Source organism: Paroedura picta, chromosome 4, assembly GCF_049243985.1.
Source record: "Paroedura picta isolate Pp20150507F chromosome 4, Ppicta_v3.0, whole genome shotgun sequence".
NCBI lineage: Eukaryota > Metazoa > Chordata > Lepidosauria > Squamata > Gekkonidae > Paroedura > Paroedura picta.
In genome coordinates, this window is record NC_135372.1 from 91,215,699 (window position 1) to 91,234,199 (window position 18,501).

At 45.2% G+C, this 18,501-nt stretch overlaps 2 protein-coding genes across 5 annotated transcripts; both read left to right on the forward strand.

Annotated features, from left to right (window-relative positions):
• The first annotated feature begins 569 nt into the window (after positions 1 to 569).
• On the forward strand, positions 570 to 10,817 carry C4H1orf210 (chromosome 4 C1orf210 homolog). 4 transcript variants are annotated; one of them, XM_077334123.1, is made up of 6 exons: positions 576 to 704; positions 1,183 to 1,256; positions 2,971 to 3,071; positions 5,009 to 5,516; positions 7,277 to 7,420; positions 9,226 to 10,817. In XM_077334123.1, the coding sequence occupies exons 3-6, from the start codon at positions 2,985 to 2,987 to the stop codon at positions 9,621 to 9,623; spliced, it is 1,137 nt and encodes a 378-aa protein (XP_077190238.1). In that variant the 5' UTR covers positions 576 to 704; positions 1,183 to 1,256; positions 2,971 to 2,984; the 3' UTR covers positions 9,624 to 10,817. The 4 variants fall into 4 exon arrangements, with proteins under 4 accessions (XP_077190237.1, XP_077190238.1, XP_077190240.1 ...); XM_077334125.1 differs by having other exon boundaries at positions 5,065 to 5,516; XM_077334122.1 differs by lacking the exon at positions 1,183 to 1,256 and having other exon boundaries at positions 570 to 704; positions 5,065 to 5,516.
• A 2,555-nt stretch (positions 10,818 to 13,372) lies between these two features.
• On the forward strand, positions 13,373 to 18,017 carry LOC143835822 (E3 ubiquitin-protein ligase TRIM56-like). Its single transcript, XM_077334126.1, has 2 exons — positions 13,373 to 13,554; positions 14,256 to 18,017. The coding sequence occupies exon 2, from the start codon at positions 14,273 to 14,275 to the stop codon at positions 16,304 to 16,306; it is 2,034 nt and encodes a 677-aa protein (XP_077190241.1). The 5' UTR covers positions 13,373 to 13,554; positions 14,256 to 14,272; the 3' UTR covers positions 16,307 to 18,017.
• Positions 18,018 to 18,501: the final 484 nt, after the last annotated feature.

Sequence of the window (18,501 nt, forward strand, 5' to 3'; positions counted from 1 at the left end):
GGGATGAAGCCTGGGGAAGGCAGGGACTAGTGGGGTACAAGGCCACGGAGTTCCCCTTCCAAAACATTGATTTGGTCTTTGTAGTCTAGAGATGATGTAATTCCAGAGGATCCCCAGATCTCACCTGGAGGCTGGCATCCATAAAAACATAGGGGGAAAGTTTAAATATCCTCCCTCCCCCTCCAAAGCCCTGATCCAAACTGGATCCCGTGCAGTTGCAATTTTGTTTTTTCTTAATAAGGAAGATCCTGATCACAGATCTTTTGTACCAAATATAGGAAAGGGCCTTTTGCTGCCTCAAACAGACAATACAATTAATGGGAATAAATATTTATCTCTCTTTTAAAAAGTGTAAGAAAGTTCTGAGGTTATATTTCAGTTAATACATAAACAATTGAACCCAACATACACACCTGAACCTGGCTTTTCAGTAATAACTTGTTGGGAGGTATTACTGAAGTTCCTCATATTTGTATTAATATATTGCCTCGTAGACTCCCCTGCCTGCTGTGTCCTGTCGTAGGGCAAGGGAGGCTGGTTCCAGTTAATGTGTAACAGGCTCCTTCACCTTTTACCTTTGCCAGATGCAACCTCCATTTTCTCAGGCACCTGCCACTCCCTCAGCACACAGACCCAGGAAGAAGACTGAGAGTGACAGAGAGAAAACAGGGACAGAGCGTTCCCAGCCTGGCAAGATTCCCAAGGTAAAAGCTTTCCATCTGGTATGGAGTGTTTGGGGAAAAGTGAGGGCCAGGCAAAAAGAGGGGGGGAAAGGAGAAAAAAAATCACTCCTCATAGCAATGTGCTTCACTGAAGTTAGGCACGGAGAACTGCCTTTTCTGGCACTGGATAGCCAAGGTTGCTGCATGGAGCTGAGGGTAAGGTGAACTTGGGTGTTACCCAGCTTCAGAAAACCAGTTTTTCCCCTGCCCAGAACAAAGCAAGCAATAAAATGTTTTTATATTCTGGTGTCTCTTGTATGCAGCAATGTGAGCAAATAGCATTCTTTCTGTGTAACCACAGCTTATAGAGCCTGACATCAGGTTTACGGGCAATGGACATCAGAGCCAGGACAGAGGACAGTCAGGAAAATGTTACTATTTTAAGAAGGTCAATTCTTGATGGGACTCAGCACTTCCTCCTACAAATCTAATTGGTTCTTATCTGTCTCACTTTCCTCAGATTCCAAGAAGGTTCAGAATGTCTGTTCAGGGCAAGATATCAAAGACAGAGAAAAATTGAAGGAGGCAAGACAGGTGAGGAAGTGAAGCTCAAAACCTAGGCTCTGAATTCAGGCCAGAGGTCAAATCAAGAACATGGGCCTTTCACAGAGTCAGTAGAACAGTGAATTAAATAGGATGAAGAAGGACTATGGTCTTCGGTGCTGGGCAGGCGACTGAGAAAAAGAAATCAGGTTGCATATATGTCAAATAGGCATTGGCAAGGTAGAAATTCAGGCCTTTCCTTCCTGACTGAATCTTGGCAGCGAATTTGTGCCAGCTTGTTGTAGTGGTTAAGAGTGGCGGCTTGTAATTTGGCGAGCAGGGTTTGAATACCTGCTCCCCCACATGCAGCCAGATGGATGACCTTGGGTTGGTCACAGCTGTGATAAAGCTGTTCCGACTGAGCAGTCCTGTTGGAGCTCTCTCAGCCTCACCTGCCTCACATAGTGCTTGTTATGGGGCGAGGAAAGTGAAGGTGATTGTAAGCCGCTTTGAGATTCCTGGTAGAGAAAAGCGGCATATAAGAAATGACGCTTCTTCTGTGTCTTAATCTGACATTCTTGTTCTTAACCTTGTAACTGCAAAGCCCTTTTTTAGTCTTTACATCTTTGTATGCATGCACACACGTAATTTGAATCATAAGGCAAATCTCATGCTGGAGTGAGTCCCTTTGATATGTGCTATCTTTATTTACATGACTAGAATGAAAGCCCATTTTATGTAGCAATAAAATGGGCGCTAGAAGGGCTCTGCCTCCCCCCCCCCAACTGGTAAAGGGTTGTGTGTCGGCGGGAAGGCTGGCGGAAGACGGGCATGGGCCGTAGTTGTGGCGCAGCGGGGCTCGGGCAATCGAATGGGCTGGCACTTACTTCGGCGAGGAGACCTGCGTCGTGAAGGAGGCGAAGAGGAGATAGGGCGGCCATGTTGTGGCGCGTGGTCGGCTAGGGCTGTGTGTGGCACTGGCAGCGGAGCGGCAGTGCAGTGGACTCCGTGGCAGCGGGGCGATGTCAAGGGCTGGCGGCGATGTCTGGAGGCAGCGTTTGGGGCGTAGCGGCTCGGCGGCGGCCTGGTGGTGTCAGTGGCCATCGTAGATCTTGGTGGCAGAGCGAGGAGGCCGGCGTCAGCCTCGCTGCGTCAATGGTGTTCCGTGGCCGCGGCAGCAGCGTTGAAGGTCGGGGCGAGGTCTGGGAACGCTGGAAGTGGGGATGGCGGTGGCAGGGTGCGGCGGCCGGGGCGAAGGTGTCCGAGACGGCGGCGAGCATGGTGGCGGGTGTCGGCGGCGGCGAAGATCAGTGAGAGGGTGGCAAGGGGGGAAGTGGGCCATTTGGGAAGGGCAGTCACTGGTCGGCGGAGAAGGAATTCTCCCCGAGGCCAGCAGCATGGGGCGAGCCTCGTCCCTGGCGGCCATCCATGCAGGATGGTGGCCCGGGAGGACTGGAGTCAGTGGTGCGGTGTTCGGGAGACGGGCCAAGTGTCCAATTGGACACTTGGCCCTGGAGTGCCACTCGGAGGAGCGAATCAGGAGCCGCTTTGCGGCTCCTGATTCCCTCCTCCGAGTTTTTATCCCGGACAGAGCCCGCCCTAACTCCTCCCCAACAGCCCTTACTCTTTTATTTAATCCGCTCCGCAGGAGCGGATTAAAGATGGTGTGTTCATTCATGATTTTCCATATTCGTCCTATGTTCTTCATATTATGGGGTTGATTCTTGGCATTGCTGCATCATGCTTCTTTTTTTTTCTTTTGGAGCTTCCTGAAAGAAAATGGCAGATTCCTGGTACCTGGGGGTGTCCAGCATTGTCTGGGTCTGGTCTGTGGTATCAGCACATCCCTGTAACACTGACAAACAGGTGAGCAAGCAATGCTTCTGTTAAGCATGAGATAATCTGATCCTTCCATGTGCGACTTAGTTCTAATGTCGTCCTGACCACTTTATTTGACTGAATATTAGCACTTTGGAAAGAATTGGTCCTAGCTGTCATTTATGGCAACTGCTTTTGCCTTCAGGCTAGCTTGTTTAGTTGCTATTTAATAATGAACTAGTGTCATAGAGTTGGGTGTCCTTAGTCTGATCCTGTACACATTTGTTCAAATGTAAGTCCCGTGGAATTCAATGGAACTTACTCATGGGTAAGTGTACATAGAGTTGCAATGAAGTAACCACTCCATTTTTACTCAGACACCACATGGATTTATCTTTTGGAAACTGGATCAATAATAATCATAGAATCATAGAGCTGGAAAGGACATCCAGGTAATGTAGTCCAACCCCTTGCACAATGTAGGAACTCACAACAACCTGTCTATTCACAGTGACCATGATTTCATGTCCAAATGACCCCCCACACACACACCAAAAATCTCCAGAATCCAGACTGGCCTGGAGGAAATTCTCCTATCATTCCATAGCTGCAATTAACAATTCCCTGGGTATGCAAGGAAGGGCCGCAAAAGACAAACACTGGCACATCCCTTCCTCCCCACCCACTCACAATCTACCTAAATTCATAAAATCAGCATTTTTGACTATCTAGCCTCGGTTTAAAAATTAAAAAACTTAAAAACTTTCAAAGAAGAACTCACCACCTCCCAAGGAAGCCTGTTCCACTGAGGAACTGCTCTAACTGTAAGGAACTTCTTAACGCTACAACGTTAAGCAGAATTCTAAGGAAAATCATCTTAAGATGGCACTGGAAAGGATTAAAATCTTAAATTTTAGCAGTGCCAACCCCCCAACTGATCCATGCTTGTCTAAACGTGAATTGGAGAGAGACAGACAGATTAATGGGGTCAGCAGCCTAAGTGGCGAGGGGGTTGATGCACACACCCTGAATTTTTCAACTGTTGGTTTCTGTGCTTCCACTGGACATTTTAATTGTGCATCCATTAATGCAAGAAGTTTTATCAGTTTATGAATGTATTTTTCCAGTACAAGTCCATCACTTCATTGAATGCTTTGCAATTTGTTTATCTGCTACCTAAAGTTATGTTAAACATCTTTTCATTGTGTAATGTATTCTATTAAAATTTTAAAAGCTGTGTAGATTTTATAGCTGGCTTGGAGCTGTATTACAAATTAATCTAGTCTACTTAAAGCCATGCCCCCTGCAAACCATGGCTACTTTCACAGCAACATGCAAAACCAACCTTGGACAAATTGGATCATTATATACGATATAGTTTAGTATAGTGTACTTTGGCTGCGGCTTTCCAGGGTCTCAATCAAGGAAAGGTCTTTTCCAACATTAATTGGAGTTGCCAGAGACTGAATCTGGAACTTTTGTATCCGAATGTCATGTGCTGTCTCTGAACCTCCTTTGCATTTACTTGGTAAGTAGCTCCAATGGCTTTCAGTTTTAGGCAAAAGTTGCAAGATGCATTTTTTTGGATTCCTAATGTCCTCTTGTGGTGCAGAGTGATAAGCGGCAGAAATGCTGTCTGAAGCTGTCTGCCCATGAGGCTAGGAGTTCAATCCCAGCAGCCGGCTCAAGGTTGACTCAGCCTTCCATCCTTCTGAGGTCGGTAAAATGAGTACCCAGCTTGCTGGGGGGTAAACGATAATGACTGGGGAAGGTACTGGCAAACCACCCCATATTGAGTCTGCCATGAAAACGCTAGAGGGCATCACCCCAAGGGTCAGACATGACTCGGTGCTTGCACAGGGGATACCTTTACCCTTACCTAATGTCCAGTGATTCTGCTAGGGAAAGGACTGCTATGTAATTGAAGCACTGATTTAGTAGATGATGCTTGAATTTCTTGAGATGCAGGTATTATGTTTTCACAGGGATGGGCCGTTTGCAGTGGGAAGAGTCTTCACCAGGTTCCCAATTCCCTCCCCAGACATATTACCAGCCTGGACCTGTCTTTTAACTTCTTAACGATGCCCAGACATGGAACATTTCTGAGAAACTTCCCTTCTCTGCGCTACTTAAACCTTTCCAGTAATACCATCCCTACTCTTTATCCAGCATGCTTTTGTAATCTCAAGACTCTTCACCTGTTGGATTTAAGCAGCTGCAGCATTTCCATCATACACTCAAAAAGCTTTGTGGGCTTATGGAACCTTCACACGCTGCTCCTAAAAAATAATAAACTTCAGTCTCTTGACCCCTTCATGTTCTCTATTCCTTGGACCCTTGTTCAACTGGACCTACAAAACAATGAACTGTCCTCTGCAGGTGAACTCATTCCACTACTTGTGCAACGAATCTCCCGTGTCAAGCTTCAAGGGACCCCCTGGCTATATAATGGCTCTATAACTCCTGTCCAGCAAGAGCTGCAACCAAGAGAAGGTGAGACAAGGAATGGGAAGTGAACTCTACTCAATGTACAAATCAATATATCTCATTCTTAACATGGCCAAATCTATGGACCCTTAAATCCAAGACTGGGGCTATGAACAGAAAAGGTCACTGGGTGACCTTGGGCCAGTTACACATTCTCAGCCTAACCTACCACACAGGGTTGTTGTAGGAATGAAAGAGAAGACTACAAGTTGCTTTGGATTTCCATTGGGAATAATGGCAGAGTATACAGAAATAAATACATAATAAATATAGCTGAAAGGTAGCAGATGAATGTTAGGTAGGGTGGTTGGTGGGAAGGAAGGTGGCATGGTATAGCTCAACCTTATCAGATTTCAGAAATTGGAATGATCAATACTTGGAAGGGAGACTACCAAGGAAGACTCTGCAGAGGAAGGCAATGGCAAACCACCTCTGCTTCTCACTTCCTTTGAAAGTTCCCTGCTGGGCTTGCTGTAAACAGTCATAAGTTGGCTGGACTTATTTACACACCGGCTGGTTGATGTGTGGGAAGAGATGGGAGTCCTGTTCTCTGCAGTCAGGTTGCCTTGAAAGGGCTCTGACTGCTGGGGTTGGTCAGGCTTAGGTTATAAGGCTTGTACTGGGTAAACTACTTGACCCAGCAGGAAGAAAAGAGGAAATAACTTTCACACCCATCCAAAGTAATGGGGAATACTAGGACATGAATTATCACAATCTTGGTCACCATGCTTACACTTAGGGATCTTTTCTAGCTCCTTCATGTCTTCTCTTTCCAATCTCAACCTCCTTCTGATTTCTTGGTTTCTTGGCTACAGTCTTGCTTTTGGTTGATGTTTGAGCCAGGGAATAAAAAATCTTTGAACAATTTCAATTTCTTCATAGTTAACCTTAAATTTAAATCTTAAGAACAACAAGAAGAGCTGGTTTTTTACACCCCACTTTTCACTACCCAAAGAAGCCCCAAAGTGGCTTACAAACACCTTCCCCTTCCTCTCCTCACAACAGATAGCTTGTCAGGCTGAGAAAGCTCTAAGAGAATTGCTCTGTGAGAGCAGCTCTAAGAGAACTGTGACTAGCCCAAGGTCACCCAGCCGGCTGCATGTGGACACATTAGATAGTACACTTTCAATGTGCTTTAGAAGTAGATTTTCCTGATCCGCATAGGAAAATCCAGCTGCAAAAGCACACTGAAAGTACATTATCCAATGTGTGTGGAATGGGCTGGTTCTCCAGATTAGAGTCTGTCACTCTTTAACCACTACACCATGTAGGCTCTCTAAACATTAAACCCTAAAGTTAAATCTAATCCATGTTTCCTTGTGGTATGTTCTGCATGCAGATTTATTTATTTATTTATTTAGATTTTTATACCACCCTTCCATACGGCTCTGGGCGGTTTGGATATAACATCATGGGGTAATTACATAGAAAATTGCAACAAATATAACAATCATAACATATCAACCAGAACAATATTTAAACAGGAACAGCTTTGGGTTGGTCAGATATTTTGGCCATGGGAAGGGGTGTCTGGGGGGCAGTGGGTGTTTTGGGGCTGGTCGACCTCAAGCAAATGCCTGGTGGAGGAGCTCCCTTTTGCATTGATAAGTGATTTAAATGGGTAGATGAGTGAAAAGTTTTTGATGTGACGTGCTGTCTTTAAGACTTTGTAAGAGGCTGGTAATTCAGATTACACTAGCAGAATGGAGGTGGGACGGAACCCAAATCAGTCTGGAGATCTACTTATTAGTTCTTGTGTTTATTAGTGAAACAGATCCTCTATGAATCACACCCAGAATTCACGACTCGGGACATTACCATTCTCAGCTATCAGGATATTGTACAAAGACGAAAACATCGGATCCGTCGGGATGTATCTACAAACTACACAACTCCGTCAAAAAACTACAGTAAGGTTGAATTAATCTATGGTATTTAAAGCACTTTTTGGCCCGTCTCCTGCTATCAGTGTGCTTGTGTGAAAAAAGGCAATTCTAAATATGTGAATGTCAAGTTTCTGAAGTGTCCATTTGACACACACTGAGCTTTTGAATCAATTAACTGCCATGTAAGAAGTTTGATTAATAACTGCATTTCAGCATTTCTGTTTGCTACCAAATGTGCGTGGCTTGAGCCTAAGCAAAGCAAAATATAAGATCTTGGTCTCAAAAACCATCCCACAGTTTTCCAGTGAGACTAGGAACAGGACTATCTGATGATTTTCGAGTAAGCCTTTTTGAAAGAATTAAGTTCCCATTTATTTATTCAAAGTTTTCTGGACTGCCTCCTGAGCTTCCGCTAAAGTACCTGAGCCAGTTCACAATAATATAAAACACTCAACAAACTCTGTGATAAAACAATAAATAAGCAGTAGCAGATTAGATAAATTAAAAATCAGCAATCAAAATAAAATTTGAAAGCTAGCAATGTCACATGATCAAGCATGAAACATTATCACTAAACTGATGGGAAAACAAGACTGTCTTTACCTATTGCCTAGAAGTTAAGAGTAGGCACCAGTTAGATTGTTCAGTGTGTGTGTATCCAAAGTAGACTCTTCTGTCCATTGCATAAGAAGATGGGAGCTATGGAAGTGGAGGGTTACCAGATACAGGTTGGGAAATCCCTGTAGATTTAGGGACAGAGTCTGGAGATGACAGGGACCTCAGTGGAGTCCACCCTCCAAGGTATCCACTTTCTCTAGGAGAGCTGATCTCTGGAGAAGAGATATAAATCCTTCTGCCCCTCTGCTCATGGCGGGCCACCAGGAGAGTGAGTGCGCAGCCCCAAACTTTAAAGCACCTTTGGGCTTCTCATTCCCAATCTCCACTCCACTCTCAGAAAATATTGCGAGGACAAAATGTGGCAACACGTCACTCCAATTCAAAAAAGGAGCAATCGATTTTTACTTAAATGGTGCAGATGGCGAAAGCAACTGAAGGCTGTTTTGCTTCGGGAAAACTGTTGCAGATCACTCACTATGCCCGGGCCCAAATCGAACGGAGATTGGTGAGAATGAACGCAGGAAAAATCATTCAATGCAGAATATGCCTAGGACCCAGAAAAATCCTTTTAATACTAGTGAGATATGCTTTCACAATAGTAAGCCAGTGATCAGTTGTACCAATTGAAAGTTTTAAAATAGTCTTCAAAAAGCCCATTTTTGACTGATACTTGTTGCATTCATTGCTAACTCAAATGGACTTAGAAGATAGGAAGGGCAGAGGGGTACCATTGTGCCCAAACAACTACATTAGTTGTCAACCTCTATCTTTTAAATGGGATACCTCCTAATGTATTTCCTGTTCACTGGATACTCTTGCTTATTGGAGTAACACATTTGATCCCGAAAGTCTAGCTGAGGTTTGTTTGAGTCTTAGGAGGAATTCTCCTTGAGTCTAGGAGGAAGGGGGCTATAAATTTAATAAATAAATAAAAATAAATAAAATGAAGGAAGAATCTGCCAAATAATAGCAACACTTGATCCATTTTCACAGCTGAACTTTGTTCAAAGAAATGGGTGTCATTTAGTCAGGGAGAATTGCCCTTTACTGCAGTCATGACCTTTGCTGTATTCTAGACAGCTCCAGGCTGGGACTGAATGCTTTCTGTTCAGATCTACTGAGTAAGGAAAGAGAGGTCCAGGGTCTTTCCTCAGTGAGCACACAGGCATTTCCTGAATAACTTAGTCCCACCCAATGTCTTTCCTTTGCAGCATCCATGCCACCACCTGGAAAAGTTGCAAACAGCTGGGCGTATTTTGCTGGTTTTGTGCTTTTGGCTGTTGGCATCTCCATTGGAATTGCACTAATTGCAAAATGCAAGTTGTTCCGGAGGAATCGTGCCAGCTACCACCACCAACGGCTGCCTGATTCCCATTCAGTTGGGAGCAGCCGTACTGAGGATGTACCTGGCTGGGGGGAAGCGGGCATGGATATGGCCTACGGGAGGAACCAGCCAATGCATGGAACAGCTGGCTGCCAGGCAGAAGATGATGATGGTTTCATTGAGGATAACTACATTGAACCAAGTCATGACATGAAGGAAGAAGAGGAAGAGGAGCAGCAGCAGGAGGAGGAGGAGGACGAAATGGAGCCCCATTTCAAACTCTGATGGCCCAGTTATTTTCACCCTCCAGTATCTGTATTGTGCCCATCTTTTCCATTATCCAGTGCTTCCAGTGATCTCACATCAGCCTCTCAATCTTTGGAAACTGATCTCCCCACTTTAACCACAAGCAGTCATGCCCTTTGAACAAACCTTTTTGTATTATGACTAGGGTTGCCAACTCCAGATTGAGAGATTTCTGGAAATTTGGGGTGGAGCCAGGAAGGGCAGGGTATGGGAAGGAGAGGAATCTCAGAGGAGTATAATGCCATAGAATTTCCCATTCAAAGCAGCTATTTCAGGAGAACAGATCTCTGTAGTCTACAGAACACTTGTAATACCAGATCTCCAGCCCTCACCTGGAGGTTAGCAACCATAATTCTGACAGTAACATGTTTTCAAAATTCTTTGATCTTATCTGTATTTACTTAGAAGTAAGTCCCACTTTCCCCCACATAAGCATATGTAAAATTACAATCTTGTTCTTAGACTTCTATGAGTTTTCCTACCTATCCCCTCTGGCCCAGGTTTCTGTATGGTCTTTCTTCCCAACTGGTGTGAAGGGTCTTAGCTGTACTTCTGTATTTCTGCAGTCGCTGGAATGGGCTTTTTGAAATGAGGATTGTAAGAAAAGTGGCTGCAAAAAAGAAGATGTGTTGCCATCATGAATCCAGCGCATGGAGGTTTTGGAAGCTGTAGGCATGTCTGGAGGAATCCTTTCTTCACCTATTTGTTTGTGTGTGCCAAAGCTGGTATGTCTATATCACAGACACTGTATAGTATTGAAGGCAAATTACCATAGTTATGGCTCTTGACTGTATACATTTGTCAACTGGAATGCAATTATACAATTATTCTGTGTGCCTATATACTTACCTGTGATGAAAATTAGGTCCAGGGAGACAACTCCACAGTGGCCCTAGATTCATATCATGCTGTAATATTTCTTTTAGAACATGTTAAAATGATACAGAGGTCGTATGTCAGTATGAGATGAAACTGAAAAAAGGGCTTAACAGATTTTGTCCAGGGTTTGGTAGTTAATTTTGCCTTAGTAATCATGTAATGAAATTTCCAAAGGTTTTTCCCCTAGGGTTTCAGAAGGATTTGCTTAGTAGGTGAAGACAAAAAAGGAGGCTTGTCATTTTACTTTTGCTAGCTGGAATAAATGGACAACACTCTCTGCAGCAAAGAAAATAAGATGTGTGTGGCTTCTGCATGGTGAGGGTGCTCTACATTATTAAAAACAAAACAAAACATTTCTCTCCCGTCTTTCCACCCAGTCCAGGATTCCCAAGGTGACAAACACTGAAATATTTTAAACACTTAAAAAATTCAAAATACCTATATATGTATATATTTAAAACAATAAACTCGTAAAACGCACAAATAGGGAAAAGCTATAATAAGACTTAGTGAGGGGATGCCAAGCAAACCCCCATCCCCCAAAAAAACCTTCTTCACCTGATGGACAACAACAGAGGGAGGCAGATGAATCTCCCTGGGGAGGGAATTTCAGTTTTGGTGCCACAACCAAGAAACCCTTTCTTGAGTTCCCATATACCTAGCCATAGATGGCAGAAGCACCCAAAGCAGGGCACCTAAAAATGACAAGAGCCATAATAGTTTATATGAGAATTGGTCGTCCTTCAAGTATGCTGGCTCCAAGTAATATGCTTTAAAGGCCAATGCCAGCACCTTGGGTCCAGAAGCAAACTGGGAACCAGTGTAGATTGAACACAACTGGAGTGATATGGTCCCTTTGGCCCAGTAACTTCCTGACACATTTCAAGGGCAGCCTCATTTAGAGCTCATTGCTCTAATCTATATGCTATTATTGGGTTGAATGTTAAAAAACAAATCAATTTGCCTTTGAAGCAGAGAAGCCGTGTGCAGTTCTCCCTAGTTCTTCCCATTTTCCCAGGTAAGGGGGAAATGCTGTTCAAACAAATCCCTTCCTTCCTTCCTTCCTTCCTTCCTTCCTTCCTTCCTTCCTTCCTTCCTTCCTTCCTTCCTTCCTTCCTTCCTTCCTTCCTTTCTTCCTTCCTTCCTTCCTTCCTTCCTTCCTTCCTTCCTGATACCATGCCATTAGCTTCTCAGGCTTTTCCTTTCAAGTGCAGGTATAGCTCAGTCCCTTGGACTGCAAGGCGAACAAACTGGTCAGTCCTAGAGGAGATCAGCCCTGCCTGCTCTTTAGAAGGCCAGATCCTGAAGATGAAACTCAAATACTTTGGCCACCTTATGAGACGGAAGGACTCCCTGGAGAAGAGCCTAATGCTGGGAGCGATCGAGGGCAAAAGAAGAAGGGGACGACAGAGAATGAGGTGGCTGGATGGAGTCACTGAAGCAGTAGGTGCAAACTTAAATGGACTCCGGGGAATGGTAGAGGACAGGAAGGCCTGGAGGATCATTGTCCATGGGGTCGCGATGGGTCGGAATTATTACCTCATGTGGAAGGATGATGGAAAGCTGAGGGTGAGCGCTGCTTCTGAGAACCAGACAGATTCACCCAGACTCATTCTCACAGTGCACACGATGGCCCATTATGCACGGCCACCAAAATGGTGATTTCGGGTCACATGGAAAACGCGGAGGGGGAAGACGCGAAGCACACCGGTTATGCATGGGAGGGGGCGTGTCAGCGGCAAAACCCAGAGTAACCGATTATGCACGCGGCGATCCCGGTGCCGCTTCTGGTTGCACCCCGGTCACCCAGAAGCTGCTCTTTCTTCCGTGTTTCGCTGACGCGGCTTTTTCAGCGGCATGCACCGAAGCTGCGGCCGGTTGCAGCCAGCACCGTGCGTTACTGGTGATTTTAGTCGCCGCCATTCCACCCCGAATGTGCGTTATTCCCCCCGTGCATAATGGGTCGATGGAGCGCTTATCACAACGCTATTGTCTGCATGAGAGCTTGGATTCACCTTACAGTTGGGATAGATTCAGGTGAGTATCCTTGTTGGTCTGCAGCTTCAGAACAAAGTTTGAGCCCAGGGGCACCTCTAAGACCAACAGAGTTTTATACAAGGTATAACTATTTTATTCAAGGCATTCCACAAGCTTTTCCGGGTACATAAACCCCTTCCCCCTTATGTAACAGTTGAGGAAATTTTGTTTCCTTGTATCTGAGGTAGTGGGTTTGCACATGAAAGCTTATACCCTGACTGAATTCTGGTTAAGGTGCAGCTAGATTCACACTTCGTTATTACACCTAGGAATTAGAATTGAGGGACAGCAAAGCTTCTTCCAGCACAGGCTTTCCCTGAGTCAGAGCTCACTTCATCAGATGCATGAAGTGAACTTGCATAGCAGAACTGCTTATATTGGGAGTGTCTGAAAAGCAGTACAATAGTGCCAAGGTGCCTAAATCCCATGAAATCAATATATATTGAAAATAGATGGTAGAGAACACACACGCACGTGCATCCCACAACCCTCTGTCTGCAGAAAAAATCAGTATCGTTAAGTCGTCACTTCTCCCATCTTTCAACTAAACACAGTTAAGCGGATCAGGCGGGTAGCTCTGGTGGTCCGAAGTAGCAGAACACAATCAGAGCCCACTTGGCACCTTTAAGACCCACAAAGCTTTCTTCAATTGAATTGAAAGTTGCCACTGGACTCTAACTTTGTTCAGTGAAGCGGTGTGCTGGTTTGCATGGCCGGCCACACGGAGCTGTAACCAAAGGGGAAGACCTCACACATCAGGAAGCAAAGCCGCCCCCCCCCCCCGCCCCGGTCTCGCTCTATGATCAGAGCCCGCAAGGCGGAGGGGCTTCCGGGGCTGATGTCACCAGGCGGAAACCGCCCTGCAGGGCCGCCGCGGGTTTGGGCGGAGGGGCTCGTGTGGATGTGCGCATGAACTGCGGGGTCGGGAGATGCGCGGCAGCCGGTGAGCCCGGGGGCGGGGAGAGCCGCCGCCTGGCATCAGCAGTGCTCGCTAGTAAGTTTGGGGGTCTCCGGCGGCCGCAGGGCTCCCTGGCAGGCAACGGAGGCGGGCGTGGAGCTCGAGGAAGAGGGGACGGCGAGGGGGTTCGCCAGGAGGCGCCTCGAACTCCTGCGGCCTAGGAAAGCGTCGCCTCGCCGCGGCCTGAGGGGCATGCGCAGCCGGTCGTGGCGAGAGACTTCGGAGGTGGCGGAATACACGACGCCACTCCGGGAGGGGGGAGGCTCTTGGGAAGGTTCCCACCGTATAAATGCAGACGGATTCGGGTGCTGTAGGGGGCAGAAACGGGAAACTCGTGGCGTCTTAAAGACCACAAAAATAGATTCACGTGGGTCACCGTGTTGGTCTGTCTGAAGCAGCACAACAAAATCAGAGTCCTTGAGCCCCCTTCTCCAAATAGCATGAGTGAGTCGATGACAAAATGGCAGCATATTGGGGCTTCACTGATTGTAACTGAAGAAGTGGGCTGTAATCCGCCCAAAAGGCTGTGCTGGAATAAAATGATGTCAGTCCAGCCTCCTGTTTGTCCCCCAATTAAAAGCTCTCTTTCAAGTAGGAAAGTAGCGCAGTGGGGAGAAAGACTCTTGCCTCACCTGGCCATGCCCTCAGACTCCTTAAATCTCTTGCAACCATATTAGAAACTTGATTGTTTGTGTTCCTTGCTTGGCCATGTTGACTATATCTTACTTTGTTTGCAGTTTAGCTGGATAGCAAAATGGCAACCCAAAGCTGCACATCACTACAGGATTTAATTCGAGAAGACTTTTTGACTTGTAGAATCTGCTATGACCTATACATGGTGCCCAAAATCCTACCATGTCTGCATAGTTATTGTCAGAAGTGCCTGGAACCCTTGGTGGAAAATGGGGTTGTGCAGTGTCCTGAGTGCCGCTTACAAACTGAGGTCCCAGGAGGTGCTACTGGCTTGAAGTCCAACTTCTTCATCAATGGTCTAATGGAATTGTTCCAGATGAAGCGCAACAAGGACCTAGAATGCACAATCTGCTGTAATGCTCAGAAGGTTGTGGCTGCTACTGCCCGTTGCCTGGACTGCAAGGATTTTCTGTGTCAAATGTGTTCTCAGGGCCATTGCTGCTCCCGACTCACACTGCATCATAAGGTGGTAAACCTGGAAGAGTTTCTTGCTGGGCATTATGACAATGAAGTGAGATTCTTGCAAGAGCTGTGCTGTCAAGATCACCCACAGGAGGCCCTTCGCTTCTTCTGTGACTCGTGCAGTATGCCCATCTGCAGAGATTGTCGCATGCTGGACCATTTTCAGCACAAAGTGGTCTCCATGGCCAGTGCAGTGCAGCGGGAAAAACCCTCTGTGGAGCAGCTGATCAAAAGCCTAGAGGGAACTATTACCTGCATCTCTGAGCAAGAGAAAGTTGTAGAGGAGGCAGTGAACAAACTGAAGGCACAGGGAGAACTGATCAAGTCAAAAATTTACAGTTATGTGGAAGATGTCACTGCTTATATCATTGCTCAGAAGGAAGAAGCTCTGACAAAGCTAAATGCCTTCCTAACTCAACAGCTGGAAAAGTTTGCTATAGCACAAAAGGACCTGCAAAGCCAGAAGGACAAAGCTAAGAGCACTCAAGAGTTTTCTCAGCATATTCTCTGTGTAGGGAAGGACTATGAAATCCTTCATCTGGAAGGAATGATCAGGAACAGAGTTCAAGAGCTTCAAACATATAGATTGCAGCAGCTCCCTAACCAAACTCCAGAGCTGGCTATTGGTTGGGATGAGCCAGGGCAGCTCTCGGAAGCAAAACTTTTCAGTGTTGTGTTTCCTCAGGAGCAACCAGAAAGAGATGTACAGCATTTGGATCTAGGCAATGAGTCATTCATTTCTCTTGATGAGAGTGATGAGGTCACAGACACCTTTTCTGACTCTGATGAAGACTGCATGAGTGTTTCTGATTCGCCCAGTAAAAGCTTCTCCTCTTACTCTAGTTTCAGGGCAAGAGCAGAATATATCTTTAGCTTTGAACCAGATCCATCTGCCCTGGAAGAGCCCAGTATCACTGGGATTGCTATTGTGCCCCACACTGGCCAAATTTTTCTTTTGGATCAGGAAAATGATGAGATAAAGCAGTATAGCCCTACTGGTGAATTCCAGCAAGTGATTAACTTGCCTAGCCAACTTTCTGACTCTTTTTTTTGTGGAATCTCTGTGTGTGGAAAGACCCTGGCCTGTTCATCAAGAACTCACCTTTTTTTCTTCACTCTCCAAGGCATGTTTCTTCGTAAATTGCAGATGAGGGGATCGGAGTCTTCCTATGCTCTTGCCTCATACCAGAGCTCATATGTGGCTGTTAGTGAGGGGACTCTCTGTTCCATCTCTTTGTATAGCCCATCGGCCTTTTGTGTTGGCAGAGTCCAGCCAGACAATTACCAAGGAGGGAAATTTTTGTTCATCGCAGTTAATACCTGGGAGGAATTTATTGTTTCAGACTTCATCAAGAAGCAGATTCTCATCATGAAGAAATCAGGGCTGATTCTCAGTGTACTGAAGCCTTCGACCTCAGTGATGACCAGGCCATTCAGTGTCTGTGTTGATGAATTCAGAAATGTTTTTGTGATTGATCAGTTCAAGGTGATACAGTTCTCACCAGATGATGAGATGGGGAAAGTGGTGCTGAATGACCGGAGTCAGTTGAGGAGGCCTAGGGTGCTGGCTGTCAGTGGTGAGAACCTCATTTTGGTGCGGGAAGATGGAAAAACTGATGTCTATTCCCTATAGTTTTCTATTTCAGAATATGAACCAAGTGCCTACTTATGCCAATTCTGATGCGTCCTTTTGGTGAGATGCCTAGGGAGTCCTACACTGTTTTATTCCCTAGATATTGGGATGAATTTAGGCTTTACTGAAACCAAAGCTGTTGGGCTGGATCAGAATCTAGGTAAGAAATACTGTTGCATTCATGTGAACTGTACATTGCTGCAGCCTCTGCTGTGTGGGATATCTGTGAATGTCTAACCTGGGAACAACAAGGTCTTTCACTTTGCCTTTGAACTATGTTGTGCATTCACAGAACAGCTCTGATCTTGTCTCTGCCCAAACTACTAGTACTTGCTGCATCAATCTGTCTTTCCAAGCCCTTGAGGAGAAATGCAGTGCTTCCTCCTTTGACCCAACATTCCAGGTTTCTCTGACATTGGTGGTAGTGATCCCCATTGCGGCAGGAGGAATTTTGGGTGTGTGTTCATTCAGCTCCCCATTCCTTTTCCAGTTGAACATCAGAGTTGCCTTTATATTTGCAGAGACTTTATAAATTTATTGCATTCCACTTCCTCCTGCTGCTGCTGTGGGCTGTGAACAACTGTACTTTGCTGTCCGCTGAACAGGGTTAGGTAAATCGCAAAGCAGTGCAATTTTATTAATCTGAACTCAGCCTGGTGTTGAAGATGGTGTGGATCCGTTAGTTTTCCTTGAATACCAAAGTGCTGTGTGTGTGACTTCGGAATTAGCATGTGCATTTTAAACCATGTATTTACTTTCCTACAAGCATTTGTTGGTTTGCAGAGTCTTCTGTAATTTTCCCTATTGTTGTTGCACATTCATAGTCTGCCTAGAAGCTGTGATTCTCTCATGCTGTTTTTGCTAGCTGAGTTCATATGGGGACTTCTTGTGCTGCTGAAAGTAAGCTCAGGAGAGTCAAGACCAGGCCTACTGTGTTTCTTTATATGATTTTTGTAACTTTAACATGGCTTAAGACACACATCTTAAGATCCATGCAGGTGTCCTTTAAGAATTGTACATATGCCTTTGCTTACTACTGAGTCTTATGAATGGTCACCTACTGTCCAGAATTTTTCTGCAGTTGATTTCAGTAGGAAGCATTTAATGCACTTATACTTCACGTTTCCATTTTGAACATGTAAACTTCTGATTACACGCTTAAATTTTTTTTAAAAGACACACTAGACTTTATGGATCTTAACTCGCTATTTCATGAAATGAGGCCAGGATGGTTCCTACAAATACCTCCATGTGCTTTTGAATATGCTAAGGTGCACAAGTCCCTGCCAGGAATAGCTGCTTAGTTTGGCATGTTCTGGGGAAAGAGGACATTGAGCTCAATGTTAAAGAATCATATGTTTCCTGCAAATTCAACAGCTGCTGCATCAGCTCGTACTCAGGTATATTGCAAATAATTCTTTTTTTACCTTTGAAGCAACCTGCGCTAGAACATGGACACCAAGTCCTTCCACCTGACCTAGTATTGATGGGTCAGATCTTCTGTGTGGGGCTTTCCGCCCTTCTCCCTTTTCTGTACCATAAATATCATTATACGTGTGAAGAAGAAAAGGTGCAGCGGTTCCTGGGTGCCAGTTGCCATCATACCTTATGACCCCCTCTCATGTGTTTCTTTACTGTACTACTTTACATTCCTAATTAGAATATATTTTCTTGTATACTTTGAATTTAATAAAATTGAATTAATATCTGTTCTGTGGCCCCTCTGTTCACCTTCCCTCAAGTCTCATCAGCATAGCATTAAACTATGTTTTGGTTTAATGGAGGCAAACAAGCCTTGTGCCTCTTCACCCCTGTACCTGGAATTGATACCAGGAGCTGGTATCAGTTGTCAAGTTGACTAGAGCTATTTTTGGAGATCATTTAAAATGCAATGTTGCTTCATTTTGGAGTGCACATTCAGAAGCTGTGGGCTGGAGTTTGCATCAAGCCTGATAACAAACCTTTGAACCTTTTGGTGGCTTGTTCAATAGGAGCCCTTTTGGAGCTTGCTCATATGGAATCTATAGTTCAGTCCAAACCTATGATGTATTCATGAACAGGTGCTATGGCAAAGCCAATGCAAAGTGGTTCATTGATCTACAAGGAACTGATGAATCCTGTTTTGCTTTTGTGAATCATTGTAGTGAAGTGGTTAGTGCATCCAACAGGAACTGAAGATACGACCTGGCTTCAGA

Coding starts and splice junctions, on each gene's coding strand:
- C4H1orf210 (XM_077334122.1), top strand. CDS start 585: ATGCAACCTCCATTTTCTCAGGCACCTGCCACTCCCTCAGCACACAGA. Junction 3,072..5,064: donor CCTGTAACACTGACAAACAG/GTGAGCAAGCAA, acceptor TTCCCTCCCCAG/ACATATTACCAGCCTGGACC. Junction 7,421..9,225: donor AACTCCGTCAAAAAACTACA/GTAAGGTTGAAT, acceptor TTTCCTTTGCAG/CATCCATGCCACCACCTGGA.
- LOC143835822 (XM_077334126.1), top strand. CDS start 14,273: ATGGCAACCCAAAGCTGCACATCACTACAGGATTTAATTCGAGAAGAC.